This window comes from Macrobrachium rosenbergii, chromosome 2 (genome assembly GCF_040412425.1).
Source record: "Macrobrachium rosenbergii isolate ZJJX-2024 chromosome 2, ASM4041242v1, whole genome shotgun sequence".
Lineage (NCBI taxonomy): Eukaryota > Metazoa > Arthropoda > Malacostraca > Decapoda > Palaemonidae > Macrobrachium > Macrobrachium rosenbergii.
The window spans coordinates 74133209-74154510 of NC_089742.1; the positions used below are offsets into that span (position 1 = coordinate 74133209).

Genomic DNA, 21302 nt, shown 5'->3' on the forward strand with positions numbered 1-21302 from the left:
CAGCCTCACTTTTTAAGAAAAGCACTGATAATAGTGATGGACTGATGGTCATATTTCTCCCACATAAAGAGCAGAGTTGTAACTGTTAAACTGATATAGCATTTGTTATAATAATGTTAGGAATGTAAATCCCTACGTACAGCTGGCATAATGACAATTCTTGCAGTTACAAGCAGCAGGTTAAGTTTTATGATAAAATTATTTCCTGTGCAGTTAGTTTAAATATTAAAACAAAGAGATGTCATCACCGCATCTTAGGTTGCCCATAACTATTGCAAATACTTGATATAATGCCTCTCTGATTCCTCAGTTATACCTAGTGCTTAAACTAAAATTAATTTTTAACTTACAAAAAACCAGTACTTTACAGTAGAATTATCTGCAGTAGCAGTCATCTCCGGACATGCCCATAGTTTCCCTTCTCACTTTTCTAATATGAGTTCAGATCCGTTCGCGATCACAGTGGCGAAAACCAGTCAATCTCTGCACAGCCTGGAACAGCGTGGATCTGCTGGTGCTTGGAGGGGTAGGTAGGAGGCCTATTACTGAAAGTAATGGATTTGTATATGGAAAAAATCTTCATACACCCATTACTTGACGCTAGCCTGAGTACCTACTTAAGTGAAAGGCCTCATTACTTGAATTTTGTAGAAAGATTCACGAGTTTAAGAGAACAATTTGGTACTTCCTGATATCAATCGTCCAATACTCTTAGCCAGGGGTAATAATGAAAGAATGAGGAAATACTGAAGGCAAAGGGACATCTCTTTGGGTAAATGGAATTACTGTTCATCAAAGTTTTTGGCCTTCAATTCAACCTGCTCTCCCACACGTGAAAGGGCGAAAAACAGAACAGTTTTTGCAGTGTTAAAAAATTAAAGCATAAATTACTGGTGAGCATAGTGGCCCATAATTTCTCATAGCTAATGTTGGCTTCATGTAATGAAGAAAGAGGACTGAAGAGAATGTCAGGACAAGAAACTCATCTGAATACTAACAAGACAAAGAGAGAAAGACAACCAAAATGTTGAACTGAATTCTATACATCTCTCAAAAACCTTGTCCCTAATACTAAATATGTTGACAGTGTTCTTCTACTCAGCACATGAAATTGATCTGAAAAGTTAAGTGTACCTTAGTTTTACCAGACCACTGAGCTGATTAACAGCTCTCCTACGGCTGGTCCGAAGGATTAGACTTAGTTTGCGTGGCTAAGAACCAATTGGCTACCTAGCAACGGGACCTACAGCTTATTGTGGAATCCGAACCACATTATAGCGAGAAATGAATTTCTATCACCAGAAATAAATTCCTCTAATTCTTCATTAGCCGGCCGAAGACTCGAACTTGGGCCCAGCTAGTGCTAGCCGACAACTCTACCGACTCTCCCAGCGAGGAACTGAAACTGATCTGAAAACTGATTTCTTCGGAAAATACCTTAGAGAATTTCATAGTTTTATGGATAAAGCTACACAGGTTGCATGGATCCACAAAGCTCCTAGTATAAATGTCATCTTAAGGATGAGTGCAGCGCACAGTAATTTTAATATTTCGGGAATCCATGGAAAGATTCCAGCATCAGCCATGGTGCTTTGTGATGCTAGTTATGCATTGTTTCCCAGGAATCAGAGAGTAATTCTGTGTGAGAAGACGTACATTTGTATGAATAAAAACCTGTTCTCTTAAAGGAACCCTTTACTCTAGAAGAACCACTAGTTTTGAGCCACATTAGGCTCCTCTTCAGGCAAATGCATATGTAGAAATGCAGCTAAGTAAGTCAACAATGATATGACTAAGATCTTTGTGTCACTGATATCCATTTTTCGTTTCTTTCTACATTTGTTGACTTTTTTTTTTACCTACACTCATATATATGCTTTTGCCTGTAGAGGCGCTTAGTGGTGCTCTCTGCAGGTGGGTAGCACGTCAGCGCATCTCAGAAGGTGCGCCGTCGGGATTACTAAAGGATGTTTGCAGCGTCCCTTCGGCTCCACACAGAACTCGCTCTTTATTTTTCTGTAAAAGAAAACTATTGAGATGGCTATTTGTCTGTCCGTTAGCACTTTTTCTGTCCGCCCTCAGATCTTAAAAACTACTGAGGCTTGAGGGCTGCAAATTGGAATGTTGATCATCAAACATACCAAACTGCAGCCCTTTAGTCTCTGTAGTTTTTATTTTATTTAAGATTAAAGTTAGCCATGATCGCGTGTCTGGCATCGCTATAGGTGCCAACAACACAGGCCACCAGCGGGCAGTGGCTGAAAGTTTCATGGGCTGCGGCTGAGAGTTTCATACAGCATTATATGCTGTACAGAAAACTCGAGTGCGCAGAAGAAACTTCGGCATATTTTTCACTTGTTAGCCATTTACATTACCTCCACCGCCGCTTCCTTTCTGCAGTCTTGCTGTCCAACTTCTATCACTTTTTAGTGCAATTGTGGGACTTTCTCCCGGTTGCCCCTTCAGATCCACATATTTTGTGTCCTTATTTCGTGGATCTCTTCCCCTTGCAGTCCCATCACTCCAGCTTCACCTTCTCACTGCCTTAAGCAGTGAATAGCCAAAAGTCTTTTGCCCCAGTCTTTTGCCTGAATCGCATAACATTTAATCAGTTTAGTGTTCTTGAATAAAAGGTGCCCTAAAAACAGATTTTAGTTTGTACCTCTTTACACGCACAGAATGTAATTCCCTCATATATGCTCAGCTGTGTTTCTGGAACACAGGAGTAGGCTACATCCATGAGAGACTGCATGTCCAGAATTCCCGCAGTAGATAAATCTCATACAGAAGGATTTTGAGGTTGGGAATTTTCTAGATTAAGTGAAGAACATATTGGAAAATCTGTGCCTTGAGACACTTGATAGATAGCATGTCCAAATGTATGTGATTGACGAAGCGGCTCAACCAAGCTAAGGTGTAAAGTTGTAGAACTGAGAAACAGGCATCAAATACACATGTCAGTGATTGTACAGTAAGTACAAAGATGATCCAGAATGAAACGCAGATAATTTTTTACCGGTTCTGTAGTATCTGAAAGAGCTGACCTAAAAGAACTTTTTTTTTAACATGATCTCATAACATCGTATGGTGCTGCATATTTTCTATTTAGCAGTCATTAGGCAAATATTGTCTTAGAAAAAACCACTTTTGCTATCTTATCACATCTAGGGCTTAGACACCATTCAAGAAGAACATGGTCATTGAAGAGCGCAGAGAAACAACATAGAAACCAATTAGAGTTTGTAACAGTTAATAAGCGTTTTAGAAATTTAGTGTCCCATATAAAAAATTCTTGGTCGCTTATTGTCATTATGACCATGTACCAATGACTGTGAATATAAACAAGACTAAAAAACTTGGAGAGAAAGACAAAAACCCATTACTTTACATTTTATGAACGTTAGAGTAGTGAAAAAGAAAGAGAAAATTATGAGAAAAAAGTACAAGATATGTGCAAGGGTGGAAAGAGCAATGTACAAGAATCTTAGAGGGAATGCGCACGATTGTGGAAGTTTTGAAAGCAGTTAGGATAATTTTTGGCCAGTGTTAAGAAGTGAAGGACTAGAGAGCTAATGTCTGGCAGGAAAATCTGGGAGAAGGAGGGACAGAAGAAGATAGATGGAGAACTACCTAGACAGAATAAGGAATGACAATAGGAGAGAGAATAGCCGCAGACTCGATGCACATGACAGGAGAAGGAATGGCATGGAAGTTCACGATTGCCAACGTTGTGGGAGACGCAGCACACTGGAGATGAAGCACTAGATATTACTGAGCTTTATAAAACAGGGCTTTTGGGCTTCTCTGCGCAGCACCTCGAGAAGGTCTGTGGCAACAGTGTTATGTGCTCTAGGCTTTATCCAGCTGACACCTTAGGTTTTATCAACTCAAGTCTGACTCGCCTGTTTTCAGTGCACATAATAAACGTTCGTCTTCCTTCTTTGAATGGGTTTATTAAAACATGAAGAAATACGATGGATTTCATTCATGTGTCCTTGTTACTTCAACTGGCCTTCTAACAATATAGTTGTTTCCTAATATCACCAAAGCAAGAGAGAATCAGACACTAGCACAAGTGACTAAATCGTAAGTTATAATGACGGAGAAGTAAAATAAATATCCCGTTTTCGGCAGCAGTGCAGTTATCTATTATGTCAGTGTTCTCAGTGGACAGATCTGAGCTAAACTCCCAGAGATAATGTGATGTTGAAGAAAAAACGAACGAAATTAACTTTATGATCTAAATAGGCATCTTGCTACATGGGGTTGTTCTTGAAAAGAATGATTGTGAGAAATCCTTCTGAATTCAAAATAATCATAAAACATCTTGATTCCTTATAAGAACAAACTGGAAAAAATAAATATGCACAAATAGTGATACAAGGCGAAATGAGTGAAGAAAATATGAACAAAAATAAAATAAGGTTGAAAATTGCTCGAGGTCAGAGGTTATAAGCACTTGAGCGACAAAGAAAGGTTGACACCCATTCAGTAAGTTTCTGCCGTGGAAAAACAAAGGCACAAAACGCATGACGCCGTTGCAAAATTTGAAGGGATGAACTTCAAAAAAAAAAAAAAAAAAAAAAAAGAATAATTTTAATGGAAAAAATGGATGACAAGCACTGTAAGATCAGCAATTCACTGGTTAGAGCTCAAGAAGAGTTATTATAATATTGTAACGAATCTGAGAGATAATGTTATGAAGTTACAAGATCCAAGAGAATTCTCGTGATAACGTTGCGTCAGACATTCTAGTTCAACGTGTTCCTTTTCGGTTTGTTACTCCAGGCTACTGTAATTTAAATAAAACTTACGCTTTCGTGTGGTGTTAATTTGAACGCAGTTTTTTGTTGGCATGCATAATGCCTTCAGACTTTTCAAGAGATTAGATCCATTATTTCTTGAAAACCTTTCTAACCTTACAGACCTTACAGTTCGTTCGGGTTGCCCCAGGTCCCTCAGTGTGAGGCAGTCATGAGCTCATAAGTGTGTTAAATAACTTGAGATGCATAACCCTACGCGCTGAGATGAATTGTGAACGTCAAGTCGACTTCGACAGCATCTTATCTTAAAACTAACACGGCGATGGTTACATATCTGAGCATTAAGGCATTCATGGCACAGCCCTTACCAGTAAGCGACCGTGTCCCTGTAGCGCTGGAAGCAGCCATTGACTGAGCTTCTGTAATGAATCGAATAGACGTCTGTAGAATCCTCGCTGTCACTGTCTTTTCCTTTCGCTTTTCCTCTGACACCTCCGCCATCTTCTGTCACTCTCTCTATTCTGGCCTTACTCTCAGTCTCTTCGATGCTCAGCAAAGTTGAGGACTCTTCTGAACCCTCTTTCGTTCCTGTGACGTCACCATCTTCTCCTCCCCAATAGTTATCTGCAAAAGGCACACAGTCATGAGAATAGAATATAGAATTGAGGCCAGAGGCCAAGTGCTGGGACCTATGAGGTCATTCAGCGCTGAAAGGGAAATTGACAGTAAGAAGGCTTGAAAGGTGTAACAGGAGGAAAACCTCGCAGTTGCACTGTGAGACAAGTGTTAGAGAGGGTGGAAAGTAAGATGGAAGAAAGAGAATATGATCAGAGGTACAGTAAAAGGAACGAAAGGAGCAGCTAGGGGCCTAAGGGACGCTGCAAAGAACCTGAATTATTGCCCTAAGTGCACCGCATGAGGTGCACTGATCACGCTAACCCCCTACGTGGCTCAGTCATGAGCTTCCTACTCCAGTTATTTCTCTTCATAAGAATTTGCTTAGTGGATGGTGCAACGAATTCATATTCAGGTTACTTGTGAACTATGAAACACTTGAACAGCAAGCATTAGAAATATTCTGAATAGGTTTCTGTAGGAGCTTAGCTTGCAGTATGGTAAAGTAAATCTTACTGATAAAAGATATAAGCAGGTTTATTTAGCTTGTTATTTCTTAACTTAGGTTTGATGCAGTAACCAGGATTTTCCTGGTTTTACGGTGAAGGAAATTCCATCATAAATAAACTAATGCCAGAAAGAACACTTTAAAGTTTGGCAACTTTAAAACATCATAGAAATTTTATTTGTGAACTTACAGTAAGGATTCAGAACTGAAACGAAGCTTGAATTCGTAGATAATGAATTTCAGGATCTCAAGACTAGTCATTGTTACTACCTGGGACGTGGGGTTTAACCTTAATGCTTTTTCGGGTTTCATGTGATTAAACTCACTCTCTGGCATCATTTGAATTGCAATTTGCGGAACAGCTCATTGCAAATGACATTTGCTGCAACTATTTTTAACCAAGAGTTTAGTGATTTTGTTCATCAGCAGCCATTCAGTAAGTTGTCACGAAGTTTCTTCGGCGCATTGGAGTTTTCTGTACAGCGTATAATGCTATATGAAACTCTCGGCCACGGCTCATGAAACTCTCAGCCACGGCCCATGAAACTCTCAGCCGCGCCCCATTCAACTCTCAGCCACGGCCCGATGGTGGCCTGTGTTGTTGGGACCTATAGCTGTGCCAGACGCGCGATCATGGTTAGCTTTAGACTTAGATAAAATAAAGACTGCTGAGGCTAGAGGGCTGCAATTTGGTACGTTTGATGACTGGGGGTTGGCTGATCAACATATCAATTTGCAGCCCTCTAGCTTCAGTAGTTTTTAAGATCTGAGGGCGGAGAGAAAAAGTGAGGACGGACAGACAAATAGCCATCTCAAGAGCTTTCTTCTACAGAAAATTAATAAAAACGGACATGGTGATGTTAAATCTTGTACCCATTAAGGAAAGGACACATATTTATGATTATGAGTTGGTCCTTCAGTGTGAAATATTAATCATTCGATGTGGACAATACGTGACATGATACGTTATAGTTGCTGACAGACAATGAAACATTACTGATGCCTGCACAAGTCTCATTTGTGCCGTTACTGATGCTTCTGCCTTTGTGATTTTTTCAGTTCGCGGAGTTCCCTATCGAGTTCCCTATCGAATAAAAGCAAGATCTTTGTCTCAAGACCTGGTAAGAGAGAGAGAGAGAGAGAGAGAGAGAGCAATAAATCCAGGTGCACCCAAGAATGAACGCAGAAGTGAAAAATCAGACGTGGAAGAAGGAAATTAAACTGTCACATTCACATGATGAAAGTATTTTTTTTAATGTTATCTCCAAAGCCTTATAATCTTCTCGATTTCTTTACATGTTTTGGATATGCTTACTAATGTAAATACTGGATCCGAGTGGGAAATCCATTGAAAACTGACTATAACTTTCCCAGGTGGGATTTGAATAAACGCATGTTACGCTAAAGTGAGGCAGCTGTAGTTCACAAAGTTATTATTTTTATTTGCTCCTGCTACTCTCTTGATCAATGCTGGATTTTGGCGGAAATTCGTCCGAGAAACGGATGATGACGTCACACTTCGAAGATGACGGAAATGGCGGGAAATTTTTTCCTCCATGTATATTCACTTGGCAAGAAAGGAAAATAACACTTGTAGAACGAAATTTTTATAGCAAAATTTTGTATTTGAGTTTTTTTTAACGGTTTCTACATTTATGAATGGTTTACTGAAAATGAATTACATTTGGAATTGGGTCATCACTCACTGACTGCCAGGAGACAGTGGCGGAAAATTTGACGAGCCAGAAACTTTGTTGTCTGTGGCCGATTTCCCAGATATCCTACCTCTATGAGGTAAGGCAATCGTACTTTCATATATTTAACCCATTCATTAATAAGCCTTCATGAAACATCATTCATAATAGAATAAATTTACGTGATGTCTCCAACTTGAACAGGTACTTTGTGAATAAGATATTGAGTTTCAAGTCGTGTAGCGCTTGTGTGATTTCTAGTGAAATATCGGTTAAACTTCCCGGTCCAGTTCGGTTCTGAGAAAAGTCACTCGTTAGCGATTGACACGACATCATATCGAGCATTTTTGCTTTTTTGTACGAACGCAATATTAGTAATGGAATTTAGCATGGGTGAAATGTGTACCGTATCTTTTGAGTGCAGTTAGGCTCTATCCCAAAGCTAGTCTGTCTATGATGGGATGAGAGAGATTCGAACAAGGCCATTAGAGCTGATGTTTTCTAGTGACTGCAGCAACCACGACGAAAAAGTTAAGTATATCTTAGTTTAACCAGACCACTGAGCTGATTAACAGCTCTCCTAGGGCTGGCCCGAAGGATTAGACTTATTTTTACGTGGCTAAGAGGCAATTGGTTACCTAGCAACGGGACCTACAGCTTATTGTGGAATCCGAACCACATTATAGCGAGAAATTAATTTCTATCACCAGAAATAAATTCTCCTAATTCCTCATTAGCCGGCCGGAGAATCAAACTCGGGCCTAGCGAGTGCTAGCCAACAACTCTACCGACCCGCCCAAAAGAGTAAATTGAGGAGGTTATGGTGTATATTAATTAATATGGCCTTGTTCGAATCTCATGATTCTCATGCCGTCGTAGTCGGGCTATAGTTGCACTGTAGAAGCAGCTTCTTGTCGGAAAAATAACAGTATGCTTCAGGAATAATTTTTTCATCCTAAAGTTCAAACAAAGACCAGGTTTGTTATAGATACGGAACTCTTCCTTCTTGACGTAACCATGAGGTGCAAGAGATAAGGGACGAATCTGACCTCCGTCGGAGGGACGAGGTAACTATCCATCGGTGCAGTTTTAGACCAAAAAATTAATGAAAAACTTTATAGAGAGAGAGAGAGAGAGAGAGAGAGAGAGAGAGAGAGAGAGAGAGAGAGAGAGAGAGAGAGAAATTTCAATATACCGAAACAATCTAAAATAATCAATATAAAATAGCAAAAAATTAAATTAAAAACTTTAGAGAGAGAGAGAGAGAGAGAGAGAGAGAGAGAGAGAGAGAGAGAGAGAGAAATTTAAATTTATCGAAATACTCCAAAATAATCAATATAAAATAGGAAGAAATTAAATGATAAACTTTAGGGAGAGAGAGAGAGAGAGAGAAATAAATTTAAATAAATCGAAATAGTCCAAAATAATCAATATAAAATAGCAAAAAATTAAATGAAAAACTTTAGGGAGAGAGAGAGAAAGATCGTAAAATTAAGCCAAAATGATCATACCATCATCCAATATGGCTGACATATTACTGATAATTCCCCACATGTTAAAATGTTAACATATTTATATGACCCGATATGCAAATTGGGATGTTAATAACTACCATTAAAATGTTAATGAGTATATTTACAAGTTATTAACTCAAATGTCAAGGAGAAACACGAATACACACACTAATATTAACACTTATAAGCACGGAGAGCAAATATATCTAGGCCTATATTAATGTTATACAGTATATGTTAAATGTATGTTCAATAAGTGGTATCAATATATGTTAAATATGTCAATATTACATAATGTCAATATATGTTAAATATGTCAATTGCTAAATATATCACAATATTTTAAAAACGGTAATATAACATACCAGCTAATCCTGTCTTAGAGGCCTACAATAGGCCACTAAGCTTATCTAAGCTTATAGGCCTACAATGGCTACTAAGCTTAGCTAAGCTTATGGGCCTACAATGGTTACTAAACTTAGCTAAGCTTATGGGCCTACAATGGTTACTAAACTTAGCTAAGCTTATAGACCTACAATGGACCACTAAGCTTAGCTAAGCTTATGCGCCTACAATGGCTACTAAACGTATCTAAACTTATGGGTCTACAATGTACCACTAAGCTTAGCTATGCTTACAGGTCTACAATAGGCCACCAAGCTTAAACAAAGCTTAGCCTTAGTTAACCTAAAATATGACCAAGTCGTCAAAATCATATTCAGGCCTAAAATTTAGTCCTAAATTTTAGGATATAGGCTTAAATCAGGTAACACACACACACACACACACACACACACACACACACACACACACACATATATATATATATATATATATATATATATATATATATATATATATATATATATATATATATATATATATATATATAAACACACCTTAAACTTTCGTATAACAACTTAAGCGAAGTTTATGTCTTAAATAAAAAAAAATATTTTAAAACAGACTTTCATTAAAATGCACTAAAGAGAAAAGAATCATTGTTTGAGGCCGCGGTGTCTCTCAAAAAATGATTCTTTACTTTTTAGTGGATTTTAAATAAAAGCGTTTTAATACATATTTTTTATATTTTTTATTTTATGCTTTTTAGTTTTGACAGAAACTGTAACCGATTTATGACTAGCTAACTAACGAAATTGATATCCTGACTAGCCAAAGAAGGTATGAAAAACCCAAAGAGTTATTCACTTCATACAAAACCTGAGACACTGGGAGAGGTCACTGTAGGGTCACTGGAGGTCACTGCTGACCTACTGATCATGTCAGGCTGTGTAGTGGTATAAGAAAAAGTTAGATAGGGAAAGCATAAAGAGAATAGAGAGAGAATAAAGAGAGAGACAGAGAGAGAGAAAGAATAAAGAGAGAGAAGAGAGAGAGAGAACAACAATTAAGCCTTGGTTGTTACTGTATTGCAAATCTAGAAGTGCTGAGTATGTAAACCGCAAGAAACCATCTTGCACGAACTCAAAACAGTGAGCGAGTATATCGCACCCAGGGCCATAAAACCGATCGTAAAATCTGGAAACTGTGGCCTCGCGATTTAGCTGACTCAGGATCACTCAGCACCTCGTCAGAAGCTAACATTCCAGCCATATCTATAACCCTGCCTTCAATAGGAGGCGTTTTCATGGAAATTCCATGGAATTGGGGTTGGACAAAGTGATGTAATTCAACACCTCTCCAATCAAACATTCTAGGAAGGAGTCTTTTACACCTCCTCCTAAGATCATTTCCAATCAAATCCTCTAAGGAGAGATTTTAACAACACCCACCACCGTCCTTCCCAATTAACTGTTCAAGGGGAGGCCTTACAGATAAAATCTTCCAATGGGGAACTGAAAAAGAGGAGTTGGAAAGATAACCAGCAAACCCAGGGGTTCCAAAGATGCCAGAAGCCAGAAGAAGAGCATTCGAGTCCTAATCCACCATCCAGGGAAGACATAACTTCCCCTTGCTTTCGTGCTCCCTAACAGACTTAATTGAACTGTCTAGCAAGAGTGATTTCAAGATAGTAACTGTAACTGTAAATTGTACTTAAGTTTGTAGTTAACTTTCATCATTAAAGTAAAGAAAACTACTGTTTCGTCTCCATTACGCCTTTCTGAGATATCATTCGAAATAACAGACTCGTAAGCGGCCAACAACAGGAGAGACGCTGTGGACGACTGTTTTGGCAACTTAGAAGAAATATGCAGGTAAGAAGGGAAATTAATATGTAGGGCACGACATAGTTTGGTGGCAGCTAAAGTGGATCCCGAAGGCAAGATGAAACAAACAGACATTAACAGAAGTATCAGTGCAATTACTTAAGTTACGGTGAAACGAAAACCTACAAAACGAACTTAGATTTTACGACGGCAAGCAAAACTTATATGAAGAAATAAAATCCTGCAATAGAGCGTCAAACAGAAGTGAACATAAACAGTATTGGTGCGTCACGAAGAAGAAAACACATAGAACGATTAACAACAACAAAGCGAGTGTGTTTAATAAACTATCGCTACGAGTGTAACAGAAACAACGCAGTGTGTGTTTCAACGAAGCTCCGAAGGCAGTGACAAAGAAAAACAACCTGGCGACTTCACAATAACAACAACCTGTAAGTTATTGAGAAAATGAGATTTACTGTTCTCTCTCTTTAAATGTGTGAAGAAGTAAAGAATTTTTAAAGTTATATAGAGTGAAGATTATTTAACATCTCTTTATCAAATTGAAAATTAAGGAAACTCTCTCTAGTGAATTAATTTTTTTGTGTAATTACCATTATTACTCTCTCTATGATAATTATTTGTTTAGTAAATAATTTAGAGAGGAAAATACTTATTTTTTTCTCACTCGGTTGGTGATAAATATTTGAGTAATTCATATGCAATTTTGTGTACTCATTGTGATGAATTTTTTTTTATGATATGATGCCCAGTTTCACATAAGATTTTTTTTGTGTAATTGAATGATTACTTTTGAAAGATTTATTTTACTTGTGCACTTGAACTCAGTTTAAGAATTTAATTTTTTTTACAGTTATATTTTGATAGTTTCTTTTATTTTATGGTATTGTGTGCTTAGTGAAAAATTTTTTTTTATATAGATACAAATGAGATACTCAATTTGAATATTTTTTTTTACAATGCAAAGAGTTTTTGACAAATTACTGAACACAGCCATTCACCATACAATTTAAGACAGTCAACACTCAGACGTAGCCGAATTCCAAGACTAATTTCCCACTCAACTTTAGTGCAATAACACAACTAACCAGAACCAAAATAGTGTTAATAATTCTAATAATACTAACAGTAATAATAATAGTAACAATACTAATAATACTCGCACCTTCCAATATCGCAATATGAATCAAGCAGCTGTAATAACAACAGCCACACGCTTCTGTGGACAGGTGGATGATTCAAATCCTGACAAAAGTCGACTCGAATTTTATACAGTAAATCATTGGCTCACAGATGCAGATAGTCGCATAACTTCAGGGGGAATAACAGATGAAAGAGCTAAAATAAATGAAGCCTTGCTTCTCGTAAGCTCAGAACATGGTGACGCCCATAAAACTCTGAATTCCAAGAGGGTTAGCAAACTTAATAACTAGCGGAATTCAAAGAAATTTGTTTATCACTCTGGGGACCAGTAAATAAGACTGACAGTTTATATAACATAACTAGATTCCTTAACCCGTAATATAAAACAATAGCTAATCTGTATGCAAGTGTTGAGAATGCAATAGATAAAATAACAGAAGACTTAAAGAAAACAGGCATTACCATAGTAGATAAGACACAGTTTGGTGATAATGTCAATAATTTAGTTGATCTAAGACATGTTTTGAATTACTTGTCATTTGGAACAATATATAATGCCCTTGGAGAAGAGGAAAAGAAGGCTTTCAGGAAAATAAAAATTGATCAAAAGAAAGACAGCCTTCAAACATTGAAAACTATGAGAGAAGAAATACAAAAGAAAGAGATAGATCTCTCCAAGGAATTTGTGGGAACAACAGAAGCACAAAATGAAAGGAAAGGCAGAAATAATAATCCTACTTTTAGAATGAAAAATAAGTTCTGTGACAATTCCAGACAAGAGGGAATAGAGCAACTACCTTTCAGGGAAAATATGCCCAAAATACTAAAAGAAAATGGAATCCAAACCAGAAAGGAATATATAATCAAACAAAGAGTGGTCCTTCCAAACCTTATCAATATGGTCAACACTCAAACACAAATAATTCAACCCAAGTGAACTATTCCGCTCAAGGAGCGAAACCAAAGACAGCCTGTGAAAACTGCGGGTATACAAATCATTCTACAAACGAGTGCAGAAGGCCTAGAATCTGCACGATTTGCAAGAATGTAGGACATTTAACCAAGAATTGCTGGTTTGGAACACAAGAAGGAAATAAAGAAGTAGTTGAATTAAGCAGCAATCGCTCAACATCAAATAAGTCTTCAAGTCAATGATAAATTATCCCTACACATAACACAGCAAGAAAGTCCCTTTAAGAAGATAATCTAAAAACAGAAGAATTGGCAAAAAGGGGGAGTGAAGGTTCATCCGCATTTTCCTATTTGCAGAGTAAAGTTGTATTTTCCATGAACGAAGAAAATTTAGCCAGAAAGGATTTACCTATTATTAAAGTTTCCATAAATAATAAGGTATGTAGGTTACTGTGCTTATGGATTCAGGTAGTACTGTAAGCGTAATTGATAAACATAATTGATAAACAAACGCTAATCCAGGGTCAAAGCAGAATAATAAAAGGAGTAGCGGGTAAACAGATTAAAAGTTTAGGAAATGTGAATTTAGAAATAGACATTTCGTCACATAAATCCGTTGAAAGTTTTATATTTCTAGAAGACAGATTTTTCCCCGCACAAGAATTGTTCTCATTTAATGTAATGAAGAGATGTGGAATCATCCTGGATTGCAGAGAAGGAAGAATTAGCCTGAAACAGGACAATCAAAGGAGCGTATGCTTTACGCTTGAAGAAGAAAAGTTTCACCCAAATCTGACCAATTTGCCTGAGACGGCTTCGACAAGCGAGAAAGACATACATAAAATAAATTACCATCAAGAGAACAATCAAGATAAAATGGAAAAAAGAATAGAAAATGGAAAAATTAGAATAGAAAAACCAAGAAGATGTGTTATACTTAAGAAAGAAATGTATAAATAATGGTGATCACCGAGTCACAAGGTGTAAGTACTGATTCCCCCGTAAATACCGTCGCTGGTTAATGAAAGAAACTACTAAATGAAGTATTGTTATTAAATAAAAATAAATAACGGTGGAATATGCAGAACCTTGTTACTTCTTCCGTGATATAAGATGAAGAACCTAAAATAAAGTCCCCTTCGGTAACAAAGTGTTTAACAAAAATATTTATGAAAAGAAGACATTGAAGTTAAAGACGTTTTATTATTAAATGAAGAATTGTCAGAATACTTCCATGAAGGGTAATACTTGTGAAGTTTATGTCCAAACTACTCAGATAACAAACTAACACTATATGCAGGTATTGTCTTTGCGAGGAAGTTTAACAATTTCTGATGAAGAAAAAGCATTTTTTATGAATCATTTCGGTGATGCCTGATAAATAGTCATATAAATATATATATATATACGGTATATAATATATCCCTTGTCTCAGAATATAAGAAATTGATATATCCATATCATTGCATAGAATATAAGACAGTATATATATATTGCCTAGAATATATATATATATATAAGAAAGTGACGTGTATATTCCTTAGTTCTGAATACAAGAAAGTGACGCATAGGTCCATGTCATTGCCTAGAATATAAGAAATTGAGTATCCTAAAACTGTATATAAGTCTAATAAGAAATTGATGTCAGAAATGAACTTTCTTCCGTTGATAAACTTTTTCAGAATAGATAAAAAGATGCAATCTTTCATATATAAAAGGTATATCAACCCTTCACAACCTGGGAACAGTTGTATATCAAGAAACTCAACATGACCGGAGTTAAATCCGTATTGGTAATCATTTAGACTGAATTAGTGCACATTCCCCTAATCACTGGCGTGCATCACTGTAATTGATTGGACGTGCTGTCAACCTGGATTTACTTCTTATTTAGCAGATTTATTTCATTATTGTCTAGGTTGAGTATTTGCATTAGTCTATTGGTGATTATTGATGAAAAATAAAAAACTTTGCATGTTGCAATTATACATTATAATAATGACATTTAGCATACATGAAAGTGAAATATAAAGTGTATATATATATATATATATATATATATATATATATATATATATATATATATATATATATATATATATATATATATATATATATATATATATATATATATATATAGCTTCTGAATACAGGTAGGCTCTATCCTAAAACTAGTACTAAGTCTAATAAATGAACTTTCTTCCGTTGATAAACTTTAAAATAGTAAACAAGCTTTAAAAATCATGTAATTTCAGGTATATCAAGAATCTGTTGAGAGTGCACTAATCATCACTAAGTATTTGCGTGACTTTGAGCAGATACAATATTGTCAACCATTAGTGAATAAGATATATATATATATATATATATATATATATATATATATATATATATATATATATATATATGTATATATATATATATATATATATATATATATATATATATATATATATATATATATATATATATAGAGAGAGTATTAAATATGCATATATACTGTTTCTCAAACGTGTTTGCGTGAGTTTTCTGATCAATTCTTCTGATTATCAAATATATTAGAAATTGTTGCTTACAAATTTCCCTTGGAAAGATATATAAATTTTTTACTTTAGTAAAAACTTTCAAAATGATTCTTTCGGGGAACTATGCTTGTTTTTATAGAGACTGGATAGGGTACATGAACATATGTAAAATATTTACAGCAGTTTATCATTTTGCTGTATACTTAAAATGGACATAAATACTTCGTTTGTTTTGCCTGATCTCTTGGATGTACACCTTAGCTTGACTCATGGATTCAACATTCTTTTCATCAAGTGGTAATAGACTGGCTACTGCAGAGCAAGAGCCTGTGCCAGCCCAAGGCTGGCTAAATCTAAGTAGTAAGTGGTAATAATGAAATTAGTACTAGTAATGGTAATTGTTATATACATACACTATCAACAGCACTACCATCGCTACTAGTGAACCATAAGCTAAATCCATTAAAACTGCCGTCAGGACTATTACCAAAACTTTTACAAATGGAAAATACATAACTGCTGCTGTCATTAACACTGTTTATGACTGCTAGTATCAGTAACGCTACTATCACTGTAACTGTCATTAGTATTATCATCACTACTGCTATCACCAGTATCACTTGCACTATTACTACCATTACTGGTACTACTAAATACTACTGTCATTAATACTCTCCTTCATATACATGATAAACCTGTGGACTTAGCTGTTGTGCAAGTCAAAAGAAGGGTTAGGGAAAATAGCCCGGGAATGTCCTGTAATATTTGAAATAAACACTGTTTGTTCTAATCCTTACCAATATCTTAAAAGCAAATGATGATATTACTAATGACCATTCAGCAGACTATGGTATCTCGTCCCCGGGAGAAGTTTCAGGAGCGTTGTTGAGTATATTTTGCTTTCCTATTGTCTTCTGAAGGGTCATAGGTAACCTAACACCTAATTAACCAAAAATAGTTAAACATATATCTCACGGTTATTGCTTAAACAGCAGAGAAAGCCTGTAAATTACAAGCGCTGCCTCAAGGTAAGTACCTAGCCGTTACTTATTTTTTTACAGCTAAGAGACCTAGACAGGCAATACTATGCCCACATTAAGCTCAGCTCTGTGAAAGCAAAGGGCGAAAAGAAGGGAGGGAAGTTAAGGAACAGTATTTCTCAGGTGTTGACTCATTCATTAGCCTCTTGAAAAGCTGCAAACTGAATGACCCAGGAAAACCTGACGGGGCAGAGGTTCACGATTTAGATGTGGGAGGATGAATGAGTTATCAAATTGGTTGTTCGCGGAATTCTCTATTTCCTGGTTATATATATATATATATATATATATATATATATATATATATATATATATATATATATATATATATATATATATATATATATATATATACTGCCCGGGAAAACTCTGAAGGACTCCCAAATATTTTCCTGCACCTCCTTGTGCTGACTGTCCCTTTTATCCAGATATTGCTGTTCTAACTGTCCCTTTTAGCCAGATATTGCTGCTCTAACTGTCCCTTTTATCCAAATATTACTGTCCTGACTGTCCCATTTATCCAGATATTTCTGTACTGACCGTCCCATTTATCCAGGTATTACTGTACTGACTGTCCATTTCATCCAGGTATTACTGTAGTGACTGTCCTATATATCCAGTCATTGCTGTGGTGACTGTCCCATTTATGCATATGTTACTGCGGTGAATGTCCCTTTTTATCAAAACATTACTGTGGTGACTGTACCATTTATCCATGTATTACTGTGCTGCCTGACCTTATTATCCAGTTATTACTGTGCTGGCTGTCGCTTTTATCCAGGTATTACTGTGGTGACTGTCCATTTTGTCTAGACATTACTGTGGTGGCTGTCCCCACCCAGGTATTAGTGTGCTGTCTGTCCCTTTTATCCAGGTATTACTGTGCTGTGCTGACTGTCCCTTTTTACCAGGTATAACTGTGGTGACTGTTCAATTCATCTAGACATTACTGCGGTGACTGTCCCATTTACCCTCCACTGAAATAAAGCACAACCCCACTTAACTGAAACACCGCCAGTAAACCTAAACACATCCACTAAACCTAAATACACCCACCACTAAACCCAAACACAAACCTTGATACAGAATTATTAGTCAGAGGAAAGTAAAGCATTTTCAGTAATACAGTATATTTCTATGGCATCGAGTACATGAAATGAGGTATGAAAAGCCCGTACAGTTTATTTAACACATAAGTTACAAAGGTAGGGGGGAAGGGGAAGTGGAAGGGGAAGGGGGTACGGGTTTGAAACCTACCCTGTTATATAATTTGGGTTAAATGATGGCCACCTGCCAAATTTTGTCTAGATCGGTCAAGCTGTTATCACATAAATTACAAAGGGAAGGGGAAGGGGTATGGGTTTGAAACGACCCTATTTTCTAAGCTGGGTTAAATGATGGCCACTTGCCAAATTTTGTCTAGATCGGTCAAACGGTTCGGATTTCTATATAGCGCACAAAGCTACAAGTATACAAACATACACAAATACAAACATTTACTTATATATATATATATATATATATATATATATATATATATATATATACATATATATATACATATATATATATATATATATATATATATATATATATATATATATATATATATATATATATATATATATATATATATATATATATATATATATATATATATGAGACCCAACCGCAAGTGCTAGTACCACAGGTCATCAAATGACTCATAGTAGGCATACATTCTACATGCAATGTGGAGCAAATTTCTTCAAATAAAATTTCGTACCACATTGTGTGTTAATAAACCAATATAATAAACCAATATAAACTACAGTATGTATGAAAAATTATTTACATTGTCATTTAAAATAGAACCAATGTCAGTCATGCATTAAATGACAAGGTAATTTATCCTGCTGTGAAATGATTCCCAAAAATATATGCGAACGTAAAATTCTTCTGACGATGATGAAACTGAAGCCATGATTGTACTATTACTTATTTATTATTTCCTCTGAATATGATCAAATTGCTGAACAACAAAGAAACCAATACAATTAAGGATTCTGATTCGCACTAAACTACCAAGATTAGTTAGTAAAAAAAATGAATAAAAAAATACTAAAAACCTTGACTTTATCATTACTTCAAATTTTCTATTTAGTCTTCAATACCGGCCTCGTTTACCTCAGGAAGAAAACGGCGGAATTTTTGAAACGGAAAAAGAACAGCACTGCTCTTGATATCTAATCGCGACAGTTCAGACAGAGAGAGGGGCGGATCCCACCATTGCTAGTTGTAACAGTTTAAAACTAACAGTTTAAATCTAACACAAGTGTTCGGTCGTATCAGGGGGCTAGAATTTGTTCTGGGAACTGCTTCAGCCTTATTTCTCATTCACTCGTTCTCTCGACCATAAGGATATTTTTGTCACTTCTATTTTGACACCCTTGTCCATTCTGTCTTACCTACCATCAACAGCATTCTGACTGCTCTCTTTGATAACCTATAGGCCTACGTCTTTATTCTGAGACTTGTCTGATAAGATCATTCCTATGACTCCAGCCTTATAAAAGAAACGTAGCAGTGGATGCTAGGTGAGGGATGGATTACAGGCGTGTACATCATCCCTTTTGATCTCTAAAAGTGGGCTCTCCTGCATAGTGCAACTACAAGGTTTTCCTCCTGTTACGCCTTTAAAATTTTTTTACTTTCGATTTCCCTTTCAGCGCTGAATGACCTCATACGTCCCAGCGCTTCGCCTTTGGCCTAAATTTTATATACCATTCCATTACGATGAGGTTTGGATAGGTCTGGAGCGTGGATCATTTACTTCGTAACAAAGTAAAAGGAGGAAAACTTATAAGGCTGAAAGCAAGTGAGAGAGGCTCCGAGAACCATGACACTGAAAGCTAGCGAGCACATCTAGACCAAAGCTCCGTCGCCTACGCCGAACTCAGTGAGCGGACAATTTTACTCTACAGACTTGGATGTTTAGAAAAAAGTTTTACCAGACCACTGAGCTGATTAACAGCTCTCCTAGGGCTGGCCCGAAGGATTAGACTTATTTTACGTGGCTCAGAACCAATTGGTTACTTAGCAACGGGACCTATAGCTTATTGTGGAATCCGAACCACATTATAGCGAGAAATGAATTTCTGTCACCAGAAATAAATTCCTCTAACTCTTCATCAGCCGGTCGGACACTCGAACTCTGGCCTAACGAGTGCTAGTCCACAGCTCTACCGACTTTCCCAAGGAAGAGCTGTGGAGATTGAGAGAATGGGCAGTCTCTGTCCAAGCATATTCAAGAGATTGATTGTTAAAATGTGTGGTAGTTCATACAATGGAAACGTAATGTAGAATTAATAAATGAATGTGACAATATAGGCCTGCTGATTAAGTGACTCATGGGTTGTGAGTAACAGTGTGGTATGATTCATCAAAATACTCACTGGTGGTTTGCACTAATTTGTATCTGATACGCGTAGTAGGGAGGCAGCTTGAAGTGATGTCCTCTAGTAACAGCTTAACAAAACTGATTAAACTGCGTTTAAAAGATTGTAAATTTCAACTCAAGGCGAAATATTTATTTTGAAATTTTTGTATGGCCATGGGCAATCCATATCACATGTAGCCTACTATTTCTCCATCAAATGTGACATAGTTAAGATATACTGTATTGACGACATGGTATGCATTATTCGGGTAACGAAAATGGCAACACCTTCGGCTGACTGTATGAACTTATGCCAAGAAGAATTAATGTGGCCATGAAACTGATTTGGACACCCTTTTGGATTGTTGCGCACCAGGAGGTAACGACGTGTTCAATTAGAGCAGGCGTGTCAAACGCGCGGCCCTTTGCAAGCACACCTGCGGCCTGTACATTTAACGGCCAAAATTACAGTTTTTATAATTAAAACTGGATGAACGTGAGTCGTTCATGAAGTTAAAAAAAAAAAAAACTTCTCATAGGACAAGGCTGACTGGTCAGTTGTCATATCTGATCAAAGTCGCAACTGCGCAGACATTTCAGCCAGACATACCAAAAAATTGTCATTGAAAAGAGGTGTCAGGCCTCAGGACAAAAAACTAAAAATGATTGAATAGTCGTCAATTAATGTTCATTTTGAACTGTTGTAATTTTTGTACAATGTGTTTGTTGATGTTGCATTCAAGTCTGTGTTGCCATTTAAAATTTCTTTTTTTCTCTCTCTCTTTTTCGTTAAACTGCTTCATTACTTTGCATTCACGAATGTGGCTAGCCGCTAAACCATCTGTATGTACATTATATGTTTCTAAGTTCAAGTAATAAAAATATTCTGCAATAATTTTTATTAAATGACTTCAAGTAGCTGTCGTGTGTGGCCTCATGACAACAGAATGTGATCCATATGACCCTCGGGGACCCTCAGTT

At 36.5% G+C, this 21302-nt stretch overlaps 1 protein-coding gene across 2 annotated transcripts in view; it reads right to left on the bottom strand.

Moving 5' to 3' along the window:
- Positions 1–21302, bottom strand: part of Cln3 (CLN3 lysosomal/endosomal transmembrane protein, battenin) — a 97261-nt gene that overhangs the window by 58731 nt on the left and 17228 nt on the right. For both annotated transcript variants that reach the window (XM_067121030.1, XM_067121035.1), the window contains exon 2: positions 5132–5387. In XM_067121030.1, the coding sequence (XP_066977131.1) occupies positions 5132–5387 (256 nt within the window). The remainder of the gene's footprint in view (positions 1–5131; positions 5388–21302) is intronic.